The sequence below is a fragment of the Salvelinus namaycush genome, chromosome 5 (genome assembly GCF_016432855.1).
Source record: "Salvelinus namaycush isolate Seneca chromosome 5, SaNama_1.0, whole genome shotgun sequence".
In the NCBI taxonomy this organism is placed as follows: domain Eukaryota; kingdom Metazoa; phylum Chordata; class Actinopteri; order Salmoniformes; family Salmonidae; genus Salvelinus; species Salvelinus namaycush.
The window spans coordinates 73906784-73921783 of record NC_052311.1 but is presented as its reverse complement, the minus strand read 5'-3'; the positions used below and the strand labels follow the sequence as shown (position 1 = coordinate 73921783).

General features: G+C 45.8%; 1 protein-coding gene across 1 annotated transcript in view; it reads left to right on the top strand.

Moving 5' to 3' along the window:
* col14a1a (collagen, type XIV, alpha 1a) overlaps window positions 1-15000 on the top strand; it is a 237202-nt gene that overhangs the window by 114640 nt on the left and 107562 nt on the right. Inside the window, exons 24-26 of the mRNA XM_038995206.1 lie at window positions 665-811; window positions 6221-6295; window positions 11973-12112. Coding sequence (XP_038851134.1) covers window positions 665-811; window positions 6221-6295; window positions 11973-12112 — 362 coding nt within the window. The remainder of the gene's footprint in view (window positions 1-664; window positions 812-6220; window positions 6296-11972; window positions 12113-15000) is intronic.

Sequence of the window (15000 nt, the reverse complement as noted above, 5' to 3'; positions counted from 1 at the left end):
TCATTTATAATGGCAAGAAGACACCTTTGGAAAATAATTGCAATAATGAAGTTGATGAATGGACACCATTAATCTCGTGTGTGCCAGTTCACTCTGTCTTTGGCTTCAAAGATGCTAACATTAGAGGTCCACACTGTTCTACCAGAGAACTCTGTTCTTCCATAGAACTATGTTCTTCCATAGAACGCTGTTCTACCAGAGAACTCTGTTCTACCAGAGAACTCTGTTCTTCCATAGAACTCTGTTCTTCCATAGAACGCTGTTCTACCAGAGAACTCTGTTCTACCAGAGAACTCTGTTCTTCCATAGAACTCTGTTCTTCCATAGAACGCTGTTCTACCAGAGAACTCTGTTCTACCAGAGAACTCTGTTCTACCAGAGAACTCTGTTCTTCCATAGAACTTGTTCTTTCATAGAAGACTGTTCTTCCATAGAACTCTGTTTCGTTTTGTAACCAGGTGTCACCAGGGTTGTGTTCAGTAGGTTGTGGTACGTTCAGATAGAAATGTATTAAAAGAAGAGACATGACTCTCTGAGATGTAGACTAAGGAATCAGTCTGGAAGGACCATGTTGTGATCTATAAATTCTCTTCATATCTGTATTCAACAGTATGTTGCATCTCTGATTGTTGTTGTTGATTGGTGATTGTTGTTGTCTCTCCAGATGGCCAGAAACAGGAAGTGAGGGTTGGAGGCTCTGCGTCTCGACAGTGTTTCTATGATCTGACCCCTAACAGCCAGTATAAGATCAGTGTTTCCACCCAGCTACAGGAGATGGAGGGGCCCGCCGCCACCACCATCACTACTACACGTATGTACCAACTGACCTCTACACTCTCATCATGGATACAACACATATGTACCAACTGACCTCATCACTCTCATCATGTATACAACACGTATGTACCAACTGACCTCATCACTCTCATCATGGACACAACACGTATGTACCAACTGACCTCATCACTCTCATCATGGATACAACACGTATGTACCAACTGACGTCTACACTCTCATCATGGATACAACACGTATGTACCAACTGACCTCTACACTCTCATCATGGATACAACACGTATGTACCAACTGACCTCAACACTCTCATCATGGATACTACACGTATGTACCAACTGACCTCTACACTCTCATCATGGATACAACACGTATGTACCAACTGACCTCTACACTCTCATCATGGATACAACACGTATGTACCAACTGACCTCTACACTCTCATCATGGACACAACACGTATGTACCAACTGACCTCATCACTCTCATCATGGATACAACACGTATGTACCAACTGACCTCTACACTCTCATCATGGATACAACACGTATGTACCAACTGACCTCATCACTCTCATCATGGACACAACACGTATGTACCAACTGACCTCATCACTCTCATCATGTATACAACACGTATGTACCAACTGACGTCTACACTCTCATCATGGATACAACACGTATGTACCAACTGACCTCTACACTCTCATCATGGATACAACACGTATGTACCAACTGACCTCAACACTCTCATCATGGATACTACACGTATGTACCAACTGACCTCTACACTCTCATCATGGATACAACACGTATGTACCAACTGACCTCTACACTCTCATCATGGATACAACACGTATGTACCAACTGACCTCATCACTCTCATCATGGACACAACACGTATGTACCAACTGACCTCATCACTCTCATCATGTATACAACACGTATGTACCAACTGACCTCTACACTCTCATCATGGACACAACACGTATGTACCAACTGACCTCATCACTCTCATCATGGACACAACACGTATGTACCAACTGACCTCTACACTCTCATCATGGACACAACACGTATGTACCAACTGACCTCTACACTCTCATCATGGATACAACACGTATGTACCAACTGACCTCTACACTCTCATCATGGATACAACACGTATGTACCAACTGACCTCATCACTCTCATCATGGATACAACACGTATGTACCAACTGACCTCATCACTCTCATCATGGATACAACACGTATGTACCAACTGACCTCAACACTCTCATCATGGATACAACACGTATGTACCAACTGACCTCTACACTCTCATCATGAATACAACACGTATGTACCAACTGACCTCATCACTCTCATCATGGACACAACACGTATGTACCAACTGACCTCTACACTCTCATCATGGATACAACACGTATGTACCAACTGACCTCATCACTCTCATCATGGATACAACACGTATGTACCAACTGACCTCATCACTCTCATCATGGACACAACACGTATGTACCAACTGACCTCTACACTCTCATCACGGATACAACACGTATGTACCAACTGACCTCTACACTCTCATCATGGATACAACACGTATGTACCAACTGACCTCTACACTCTCATCATGAATACAACACGTATGTACCAACTGACCTCAACACTCTCATCACGGATACAACACGTATGTACCAACTGACCTCATCACTCTCATCATGGACACAACACGTATGTACCAACTGACCTCATCACTCTCATCATGGATACAACACGTATGTACCAACTGACCTCATCACTCTCATCATGGATACAACACGTATGTACCAACTGACCTCTACACTCTCATCATGGATACTACACGTATGTACCAACTGACCTCTACACTCTCATCATGGATACAACACGTATGTACCAACTGACCTCTACACTCTCATCATGGACACAACACGTATGTACCAACTGACCTCAACACTCTCATCATGGATACAACACGTATGTACCAACTGACCTCATCACTCTCATCATGGATACAACACGTATGTACCAACTGACCTCAACACTCTCATCACGGATACAACACGTATGTACCAACTGACCTCATCACTCTCATCATGGATACAACACGTATGTACCAACTGACCTCTACACTCTCATCATGAATACAACACGTATGTACCAACTGACCTCTACACTCTCATCATGGATACAACACGTATGTACCAACTGACCTCTACACTCTCATCATGAATACAACACGTATGTACCAACTGACCTCATCACTCTCATCATGGATACAACACGTATGTACCAACTGACCTCTACACTCTCATCATGAATACAACACGTATGTACCAACTGACCTCTACACTCTCATCATGTATACAACACGTATGTACCAACTGACCTCATCACTCTCATCATGGACACAACACGTATGTACCAACTGACCTCTACACTCTCATCATGGATACAACACGTATGTACCAACTGACCTCATCACTCTCATCATGGATACAACACGTATGTACCAACTGACCTCATCACTCTCATCATGGACACAACACGTATGTACCAACTGACCTCATCACTCTCATCATGGATACAACACGTATGTACCAACTGACCTCATCACTCTCATCATGGATACAACACGTATGTATCAACTGACCTCAACACTCTCATCATGGATACAACACGTATGTACCAACTGACCTCATCACTCTCATCATGGACACAACACGTATGTATCAACTGACCTCAACACTCTCATCATGGATACAACACGTATGTACCAACTGACCTCTACACTCTCATCATGGATACAACACGTATGTATCAACTGACCTCATCACTCTCATCATGGATACAACACGTATGTACCAACTGACCTCTACACTCTCATCATGGATACAACACGTATGTACCAACTGACCTCTACACTCTCATCACGGATACAACACGTATGTACCAACTGACCTCTACACTCTCATCACGGATACAACACGTATGTACCAACTGACCTCTACACTCTCATCATGGATACAACACGTATGTACCAACTGACCTCTACACTCTCATCATGGATACAACACGTATGTACCAACTGACCTCTACACTCTCATCATGGATACAACACGTATGTACCAACTGACCTCTACACTCTCATCATGGATACAACACGTATGTACCAACTGACCTCTACACTCTCATCATGGATACAACACGTATGTACCAACTGACCTCTACACTCTCATCATGGATACAACACGTATGTACCAACTGACCTCAACACTCTCATCACGGATACAACACGTATGTACCAACTGACCTCTACACTCTCATCATGGATACAACACGTATGTACCAACTGACCTCTACACTCTCATCATGGATACAACACGTATGTACCAACTGACCTCTACACTCTCATCATGGATACAACACGTATGTACCAACTGACCTCTACACTCTCATCATGGATACAACACGTATGTACCAACTGACCTCAACACTCTCATCATGGATACTACACGTATGTACCAACTGACCTCTACACTCTCATCATGGATACAACACGTATGTACCAACTGACCTCTACACTCTCATCATGGATACAACACGTATGTACCAACTGACCTCTACACTCTCATCATACAACACGTATGTACCAACTGACCTCAACACTCTCATCACGGATACAACACGTATGTACCAACTGACCTCTACACTCTCATCATGAATACAACACGTATGTACCAACTGACCTCAACACTCTCATCATGGATACAACACGTATGTACCAACTGACCTCATCACTCTCATCATGAATACAACACGTATGTACCAACTGACCTCTACACTCTCATCATGGATACAACACGTATGTACCAACTGACCTCATCACTCTCATCATGGATACAACACGTATGTATCAACTGACCTCATCACTCTCATCATGGATACAACACGTATGTATCAACTGACCTCAACACTCTCATCATGGATACAACACGTATGTACCAACTGACCTCTACACTCTCATCATGGACACAACACGTATGTACCAACTGACCTCAACACTCTCATCATGGATACAACACGTATGTACCAACTGACCTCTACACTCTCATCATGGACACAACACGTATGTACCAACTGACCTCATCACTCTCATCATGGATACAACACGTATGTACCAACTGACCTCTACACTCTCATCATGGATACAACACGTATGTACCAACTGACCTCTACACTCTCATCATGGATACAACACGTATGTACCAACTGACCTCTACACTCTCATCATGGATACAACACGTATGTACCAACTGACCTCTACACTCTCATCATGGACACAACACGTATGTACCAACTGACCTCAACACTCTCATCATGGATACAACACGTATGTACCAACTGACCTCTACACTCTCATCATGGATACAACACGTATGTACCAACTGACCTCAACACTCTCATCATGGACACAACACGTATGTACCAACTGACCTCAACACTCTCATCATGGATACAACACGTATGTACCAACTGACCTCATCACTCTCATCATGGATACAACACGTATGTACCAACTGACCTCAACATCTCTCTTATGGGAGTAGAACAGAATTAGCAGCTATGAACATTGGATGGGATTTATATGCAGTAGAAAGGAAGATGACATGGCATACTGTATGTTACACATTGAAACGGAAGAGTCAATGATGTGAGGCTGAAAGCAGTGGGAAACCATAGAACCGATCATTCCAGTGTTGCTCCAGGCCATGCAATAGCCCCCCCCAGATAACAGCCTTGATCCCATTACCTTTAATGGCCGTCGTGGCTTACGACTGACTGGCCTATAGATCAGCTCAGCTCAGTGAAGACAAGGCTTTCTCTCCTTTTGTCTGGTAAACAAAACCTTCCCCCCAGAGCTGCTCTCTGCCTGTGGGCTGAGCACCAGCCACAACTCATTTCACCTCTCTTTAGTGTACATCCCAAATGGTAGCCTATTCCCTACATTTACAACGGGGATAGGGTGTCATTTAGGACACGTCGTCAGTCCCTGCAGCACGACTGTCACTTAGAAGCAACAATAGTAGGCTAATGATGCAGGCCATTGGCAAGGCAATGAGGTGGGGAGAACTGGTCTGTTTAGGGACAGGAGATGCTCACTCGCTGCCAGAGATACAGATAGCTGCTCTCCCCCAGGAGGAGGTTACACTGCTGCTGCTACTGCTGCTACTGCTGCTATCACTCACCACAGAAAAACCTCCCTGGCTTATCCCAAAGAGAGGCATTGTTTGGGGACAGCATGGGAGAGGTAGGTGGACACTGGTAGGTGTGTGTGTGTGTGGATAGAGAGGTATGATGGATGTACCGTGATGATTTATGTGCTTGTCTCTCTGTGTATTCTAGTCCCCGCCCCCACCCAGCCACCGACACCACCCCCCACGTCACCCCCCCGGCCGACCATACCGCCCGCCAAGGAAGGTAAGAGAGAAGAACTGCCACTGTGTGTCCGCACGCACGCACGCACGCACGCACACACAAAGACGCACACACACACACACACACACACACACACACACACACACACACACACACACACACACACACACACACACACACACACACACACACACACACACACACACACACACACACACACACACAGACAGACACACACACACACACACACACACACACACACACACACACACACACACACACACACACACACACACACACACACACACACACACACACACACACACACACACACACACACACACCTTCCTCTCCCCTGCTGTCCCCACCATAGTGTGACCTTTCTCAAACCCACACTACATCTCTGATGACAGCTCACCTTTACTTCAGCACACTGAGGTACCAAAGATTAAATAATATATATAACTTTATACCAAATGAACCACATTATACAATCACCAAACAAGTACCGGTACTTAGTGGTATTTATTCAGCTGAGGAAGAGTTTTTGGAGATAAATACAACTTTTTAAGTCTTCTTTCTTGAGGGGTATCCAGTATCTTATCATCTTTTTAAGTCTTCTTTCTTGGGGAGTATCCAGTATCTTATCATCCTTTTAAGTCTTCTTTCTTGGGGAGTATCCAGGATCTTATCAACTTTTTAAGTCTTCTTTCTTGGGGAGTATCCAGTATCTTATCAACTTTTTAAGTCTTCTTTCTTGGGGAGTATCCAGTATCTTATCAACTTTTTAAGTCTTCTTTCTTGGGGAGTATCCAGGATCTTATCAACTTTTTAAGTCTTCTTTCTTGGGGAGTATCCAGGATCTTATCAAACATTTGCAGTGCGGCTCAGACAAGCAGCAGCTCCAGTCTGTACATATTTACACAGCATCTGCATGCATTACTTATTACATTAGCTGAGGCTTTGCTTCCTCCCTCCTCTACTGACCTTCATATACACACTACCAAACATCATAGGCAGACAGCCCCCTGGGGGTTTAAGTCCTGGTCCATTTTTTAGTGAACTGTAATCATCAGATTTGTGATAAGTATAAGTTCTTCACAGGTTGAAATAAATGAGAAATAAGAATGTGGTTTTTACAGCACCATAATAGAGCGAAAACATCTTCAGCTTTTATCAATGTCTTCCTAGCAAAGTTCTCAAGGTCGTTTTTTTTCAGCAGGGATTAGTTGAATATTGCATTTTGGATATTATCTCTAGCTCCTAATAATAGTAGAAGTCAAAAGTACTCAACTTCTTCTCAATCGTATTGGAGGAGAAGGTTCGATGGGCGGGACCTTGGATCTTCTCCAATGCGTTGTGTGAATGAGGCGAGGATAGAGGGTGGGAGGAATCGATTAAATCGATGCAAGACAAATTGAGAAAGAGCCTTGCACACTTCTATCCCCCCATGGTGCACTGCTGCCTGGCTGCGTATCAAGTCTTCCTCCCATCCTGTCGATACTTCCTGTCCGGTTTGATTAGAACCCTGCCATAAGAACCTTCCCTTAAGATCTCTCCCACCATTCTAAGAACTGTGCTATAAGCACTTCAGACTTAACACATTTGTTCCACCTCTAGAGGTTTGTACCAGTCAATGTAATGTTATAATTCTAACTCTCTGGCTTGTTTAAACAAAGATCAACCAGGCCAGACATTTCTCTACACTCTTAGAAAAAAGCACCTATCTTTGATCCTAAAAGGGTTCTTCGGCTGTCTCCAAAGAACCCTTTTTGGTTCCAGGTAGAACCCTTTTTGGTTCCAGGTAGAACCCTTTTGGTTCCAGGTAAAACCATTTTGGGTTCAACGTAAAACCTTTTTCACAGAGGGTTCTATTTGGAACCAAATAGGGTTCTACCTGGAACCAAAAAAGGTTCTCCAATGGGGACAGCCAAAGAACCCTTTTGGAACCCTTTTTTCTAAAAGTGTAGCCCAGAGTTTCTCAAACTTCTTTGTACCAGGCACCGACAAGCTATGGTCCTTCTTGTGCCAAGGACCGGCAAGCTATGGTCCTTCTTGTGCCAAGGACCGGCAAGCTATGGTCCGTCTTGTGCCAAGGACCGGCAAGCTATGGTCCTTCTTGCGCCAAGGACCGGCAAGCTATGGTCCTTCTTGTGCCAAGGACCGGCAAGCTATGGTCCTTCTTGTGCCAAGGACCGGCAAGCTATGGTCCTTCTTGTGCCAAGGACCGGCAAGCTATACTTCTTCCTAGCACTAGAGAACTGGCTCAATCAGCATCAGCTTACTGTCTGAGAGACCGGCCAGCTCTAGCCGTTCCTCACATTCTGAGAGACCGACCAGCTCTAGCCGTTCCTCACATTCTGAGAGACCGGCCAGCTCTAGCCGTTCCTCACATTCTGAGAGACCGGCCGGCTCTAGTCGTTCCTCACATTCTGAGAGACCGGCCAGCTCTAGCCGTTCCTCACATTCTGAGAGACCGGCCAGCTCTAGCCGTTCCTCACATTCTGAGAGACCGGCCAGCTCTAGCCGTTCCTCACATTCTGAGAGACCGGCCAGCTCTAGCCGTTCCTCACATTCTGAGAGACCGGCCGGCTCTAGCCGTTCCTCACATTCTGAGAGACCGGCCGGCTCTAGTCGTTCCTCACATTCTGAGAGACCGGCCGGCTCTAGCCGTTCCTCACATTCTGAGAGACCGGCCGGCTCTAGCCGTTCCTCACATTCTGAGAGACCGGCCGGCTCTAGCCGTTCCTCACATTCTGAGAGACCGGCCGGCTCTAGCCGTTCCTCACATTCTGAGAGTGTAACGTCCGTCGTTAAGGGTAGTCCAAGGCGCAGCGTGATTTGGGTTCATCATATTTTATTAAAATGTGAACCAGCAAAAAAAAAAAAAAAAAACAATACAACGAACGAAAAGCTTCGTCGTGCAAAATACATGCAACCAAACAAAGACAAGAACCCACAACGGAAGTTGGGATAAAGGGCTGCCTAAGTATGATCCCCAATCAGAGACAACGATAGACAGCTGCCTCTGATTGGGAACCATACTAGGCCAACAAAGAAGAAGAAAACATAGATATACAAAAACTAGAGTACCCACCCTAGTCACACCCTGACCTAACCAACACATAGAGAATAAACAGGGATCTCTAAGGTCAGGGCGTGACAGAGAGACCGATCTGCTCCCAGTTTGATTGAAGTCTGTATATGGCTGGAGAATACACTAACTGAATATTAAAGGCACAGCGCAGTCAAAAATGTGATTTTCCAGTTTGTTATATATATTTCCACACTATGAGGTTGGAATAATACTGTGAAATTGTGAAAATGATGATAAAGCCATTTTAGTGTAAGAGCTGTTTGAACAGACAGCCTGTTTTGGTGGGATGGAGTTTTGGCCTGCCTGGTGACATCGTTAATAGACCAATGAGAATGAACAGACTGCCTGTTTTGGTGGGATGGAGTTTTGGCCTGCTTGGTGACATCGTTAATAGACCAATGAGAATGAACAGACAGCCTGTTTTGGTGGGATGGAGTTTTGGCCTGCCTGGTGACATCGTTAATAGACCAATGAGAATGAACAGACTGCCTGTTTTGGTGGGATGGAGTTTTGGCCTGCCTGGTGACATCGTTAATAGACCAATGAGAATGAACAGACAGCCTGTTTTGGTGGGATGGAGTTTTGGCCTGCCTGGTGACATCGTTAATAGACCAATGAGAATGAACAGACAGCCTGTTTTGGTGGGAGGGAGTTTTGGCCTGCCTGGTGACATCGTTAATAGACCAATGAGAATGAACAGACAGCCTGTTTTGGTGGGAGGGAGTTTTGGCCTGCCTGGTGACATCGTTAATAGACCAATGAGAAAGAGTGTTCCAAACCTCTCTGCCAAAAACAGCTAGTGTAGTTTTCAGTTTTTCTTTCCCCACTCAGACAGATATATTGAGATAAAAATGGCTGCTCTGGACCTTTAATTAGCACGAAGGAAGATCTTATCTGTCTCTGTTTAGTAGTAAGTAGATAAAGCTTCTGGAGGAGACAGATAGTTCATCCCCACTCACCACCAGCTGGCCTGTGGTAATGAGACTTAAGAGTTGAGGCTTACCAGCTGGCCTGTTGTAATGAGACTGAAGAGTTGAGGCTTACCAGCTGGCCTGTTGTAATGAGACTGAAGAGTTGAGGCTCACCAGCTGGCCTGTTGTAATGAGACTGAAGAGTTGAGGCTTACCAGCTGGCCTGTTGTTATGAGACTGAAGAGTTGAGGCTTACCAGCTGGTCTGTTGTAATGAGAATGAAGAGTTGAGGCTTACCAGCTGGCCTGTTGTAATGAGAATGAAGAGTTGAGGCTCACCAGCTGGCCTGTTGTAATGAGAATGAAGAGTTGAGGCTTACCAGCTGGCCTGTTGTAATGAGAATGAAGAGTTGAGGCTTACCAGCTGGCCTGTTGTAATGAGAATGAAGAGTTGAGGCTCACCAGCTGGCCTGTTGTAATGAGAATGAAGAGTTGAGGCTTACCAGCTGGCCTGTTGTAATGAGAATGAAGAGTTGAGGCTTACCAACTGGCCTGTTGTAATGAGAATGAAGAGTTGAGGCTTACCAGCTGGCCTGTTGTCATGAGAATGAAGAGTTGAGGCTCACCAGCTGGCCTGTTGTAATGAGAATGAAGAGTTGAGGCTCACCAGCTGGCCTGTTGTAATGAGACTGAAGAGTTGAGGCTTACCAGCTGGCCTGTTGTCATGAGACTGAAGAGTTGAGGCTTACCAGCTGGTCTGTTGTAATGAGAATGAAGAGTTGAGGCTTACCAGCTGGCCTGTTGTAATGAGACTGAAGAGTTGAGGCTTACCAGCTGGCCTGTTGTAATGAGAATGAAGAGTTGAGGCTTACCAACTGGCCTGTTGTAATGAGACTGAAGAGTTGAGGCTTACCAGCTGGCCTGTTGTCATGAGAATGAAGAGTTGAGGCTCACCAGCTGGCCTGTTGTAATGAGAATGAAGAGTTGAGGCTCACCAGCTGGCCTGTTGTAATGAGAATGAAGAGTTGAGGCTTACCAGCTGGCCTGTTGTAATGAGAATGAAGAGTTGAGGCTCACCAGCTGGCCTGTTGTTATGAGACTGAAGAGTTGAGGCTTACCAGCTGGCCTGTTGTAATGAGAATGAAGAGTTGAGGCTTACCAGCTGGCCTGTTGTAATGAGAATGAAGAGTTGAGGCTTACCAGCTGGCCTGTTGTAATGAGAATGAAGAGTTGAGGCTTACCAACTGGCCTGTTGTAATGAGAATGAAGAGTTGAGGCTTACCAGCTGGCCTGTTGTTATGAGAATGAAGAGTTGAGGCTTACCAGCTGGCCTGTTGTAATGAGAATGAAGAGTTGAGGCTTACCAGCTGGCCTGTTGTTATGAGACTGAAGAGTTGAGGCTTCTGTCTCTGTGTTTGGAATTCCTCTCTAACCTACTTCCATATCTCATTTCCCTCCTTCCTTCCTTCCCTGCCTCCTTCCCTCCCTCCCTGCGTCCCTCCCTCCCTGCGTCCCTCCGTCCCTGCGTCCCTCCCTCCCTGCCTGCCTCCCTCCATCACTGCCTCCTTCCCTGCCTCCTTCCCTGCCTCCTTCCCTGCCCCCCTCCCTCCCTCCCTCACTGCCTCCCTCCCTCACTGCCTCCTTCCCTGCCTCCCTCACTGCCTCCCTCCCTCACTGCCTCCTTCCCTGCCTCCCTCCCTCCCTCCCCCCAGTCTGTAAGGCAGCCAAAGCTGACCTGGTCTTCTTGGTGGACGGCTCTTGGAGCATCGGAGACGACAACTTCCAGAAGATTATCCGCTTCCTGTACAGTACGATGGGAGCTCTGGATCTGATTGGTCCTGACGGCACACAGGTAAGACCAATGACAACACCTCCCTATTATAGAGTTATGCATTCAGCCAATATCTCACGGAAATAATGAATAAATGAAATATAACCCAATGCATGCTGTTGAAGGGGAACATTGTCTTACAGTAACCTGATCTCATCCATCTCAGCCACTGATGTTTGAGAAAGCGAGTCCTATGAGTGGCTGGTCTAGTCCAGTACACACAGGTCAGGGTGAGGTTAGGGTCACAGGTTAGAGAGAGGTTAAGGTCACAGGTCATGGTGAGGTTAGGGTCACAGGTCAAGGTAAGTTTAGGGCCACAGGTCAGGGTGAGGTTAGGGTCACAGGTCAAGGTGAGTTTAGGGCCACAGGTCAGAGTGAGGTTAGGGTCAAAGGTCAAGGTGAGGTTAGGGTCACAGGTCAGGGTGAGGTTAGGGTCACAGGCCAGGGTAAGGTTAGAGTCACAGGTCAGGGTGAGGTTAGGGTCACAGGCCAGGGTGAGGTTAGGGTCACAGGTCAGGGTGAGGTTAGGGTCACAGGTTAGAGTGAGGTTAGGGTCACAGGTTAGCGTGAGATTAGGGTCACAGGTTAGAGTGAGGTTAGGGTCACAGGTTAGAGTGAGGTTAGGGTCACAGGTTAGAGTGAGGTTAGGGTCACAGGTTAGAGTGAGGTTAGGGTCACCGGTTAGAGTGAGGTTAGGGTCACAGGTTAGAGTGAGGTTAGGGTCACAGGTCAGGGTGAGGTTAGGGTCACAGGTCAAGGTGAGGTTAGGGTCACAGGTCAAGGTGAGGTTAGGGTCACATGTCAGGGTGAGGTTAGGGTCACATGTCAGGGTGAGGTTAGGGCCACAGGTCAGGGTGAGGTTAGGGTCACATGTCAGGGTGAGGTTAGGGTCAAAGGTCAGGGTGAGGTTAGGGTCACAGATCAGGGTGAGGTTAAGGTCACAGGCCAGGGTGAGGTTAGGGTCACAGGCCAGGGTGAGGTTAGGGTCACAGGTCAGGGCCAGTGTAACAGGCCAGGGTGAGGTTAGGGTCACAGGTCAGGGTGAACTTAGGTTTAGATAAAGCCTGTGCCAACATCACCAAACAGAACCACATCTAAACCAGGTCTCAAGGGAGAGACCATTATGTTGGAATAGACTGGTGTCTAGACATTACAAACAGACCCACATCTAAACCAGGTCTCAAGGGAGAGACCATTATGTTGGAATAGACTGGTGTCTAGACATTACAAACAGAGCCACATCTAAACCAGGTCTCAAGGGAGAGACCATTATGTTGGAATAGACTGGTGTCTAGACATTATAAACAGAGGCCCATAGATATTCATCAAGCCTTCTCTTTCAGACCGTTCACAACCCATTACTGAAGAGCTGGTAGGTTATTGACACAAGGCTGCATTACTAAAGTCCTCCGTATCCCCTTACTACTGTATTAGGGGCTGATGGGTAATGGAGGAATCTGAGCTGAGGTGCAGAGGGTCCTGGCTACAGTAGTTAGGCTCTCAGACAGACAAATAGAAAAACAGACATAAGGATTGTGAGGGAAGCGGGACATTGAGGGAAGAGGAGGGACAGGGATAGCTTCCTAAGGGGACATAAGGAGAATAAGTAACAGAGACATCTGTTCTAAAGATGTTGCTAAGATGCCAATGAAAGCGTGCATCCAGTATGCGACTAGAAGTTCTGGATTCTTTATTGGCAACTTACACTGAACCAAAATATAAACTCAACATGTAAAGTGTTGGTCCCACGTTTCATGAGCTGAAATAAAAGATCCCAGAAATGTTCCATACGCGCAAAAAGCTTATTTCTCTAAAATGTTGTGAACAAATGTGTTTACGTCCCTGTTAGTGAGCGTTTCACCTTTGCCAAGATAATCCAGCCACCTGACAGTTGTGGCATATCAAGAAGCTGATTTAACAGCATGATCATTACACAGGTGCACCTTGTGCTGGGGACAATAAAAGGCCACTCTAAAATGTGAATTTTTGTCACACAAGACAATGCCACAGATGTCTCAAGTTTTGAAGGAGCGTGCAATTGGCATGCTGACTGCAGGAATGTCCACCAGAGCTGTTGCCAGAGAATTGAATGTTAATTTCCTACCATAAACCGCCTCCAATGTCATTTTATAGAATTTGGCAGTACATCCAACCGGCCTCACAACCACAGACCACGTGTATGGCGTCGAGTGGTTTGCTGATGTCTACGTTGTGAACAGAGTGCCCCATGGTGGTGGGGTTACGGTTATGGGCAGGCATAAGCTACGGACAACAAACACAATTGCATTTTATCGATGGCTGTTTGAATGAACAGAGATACCGTGACGACCTCCTGAGGACAATTGTGAGGCCCATTTTTTATGGTATCTGTGACCCGGTCATGTGAAATCCATAGATTAGGGCCTAATGAATTTATTTCAATTGACTGATTTCCTTATATGAACTGTAACTCAGTAAAATCTTTGAAATTGTTGCATGTTGCGTTTATATTTTTGCTCTGTATAGTTATTTTCAAAATGTTTAGAAAAGATTCATGTTCAACCTTCCAAATGATAAACAACCCCTAAACCCCCCCAAGCCAAAAACACTGTTAGAATTATCTCTGGGTGTGATGCATGCTCTTACCTCTCTCTTATCTCTCTCTCTCTCTCTCTCTCTCTCTCTCTCTCTCTCTCTCTCTCTCTCTCTCTCCTTTTCTCCCTCTCTCTCTCCCTCTCTCTCCTCTCTCTTTCTCTCTCTCTCTCTCCTCTTTCTCTCTCTCTTTTTCTCCCTCTCTCTCTTTCTCTTTTTCTCCCTCTCTCTCTCTCTCTCCTTTTCTCCCTCTCTCTCTCCCTCTCTCTCCTCTCTCTTTCTCTCTCTCTCTCTCCTCTTTCTCTCTCTCTCTTTTTCTCCCTCTCTCTCTTTCTCTT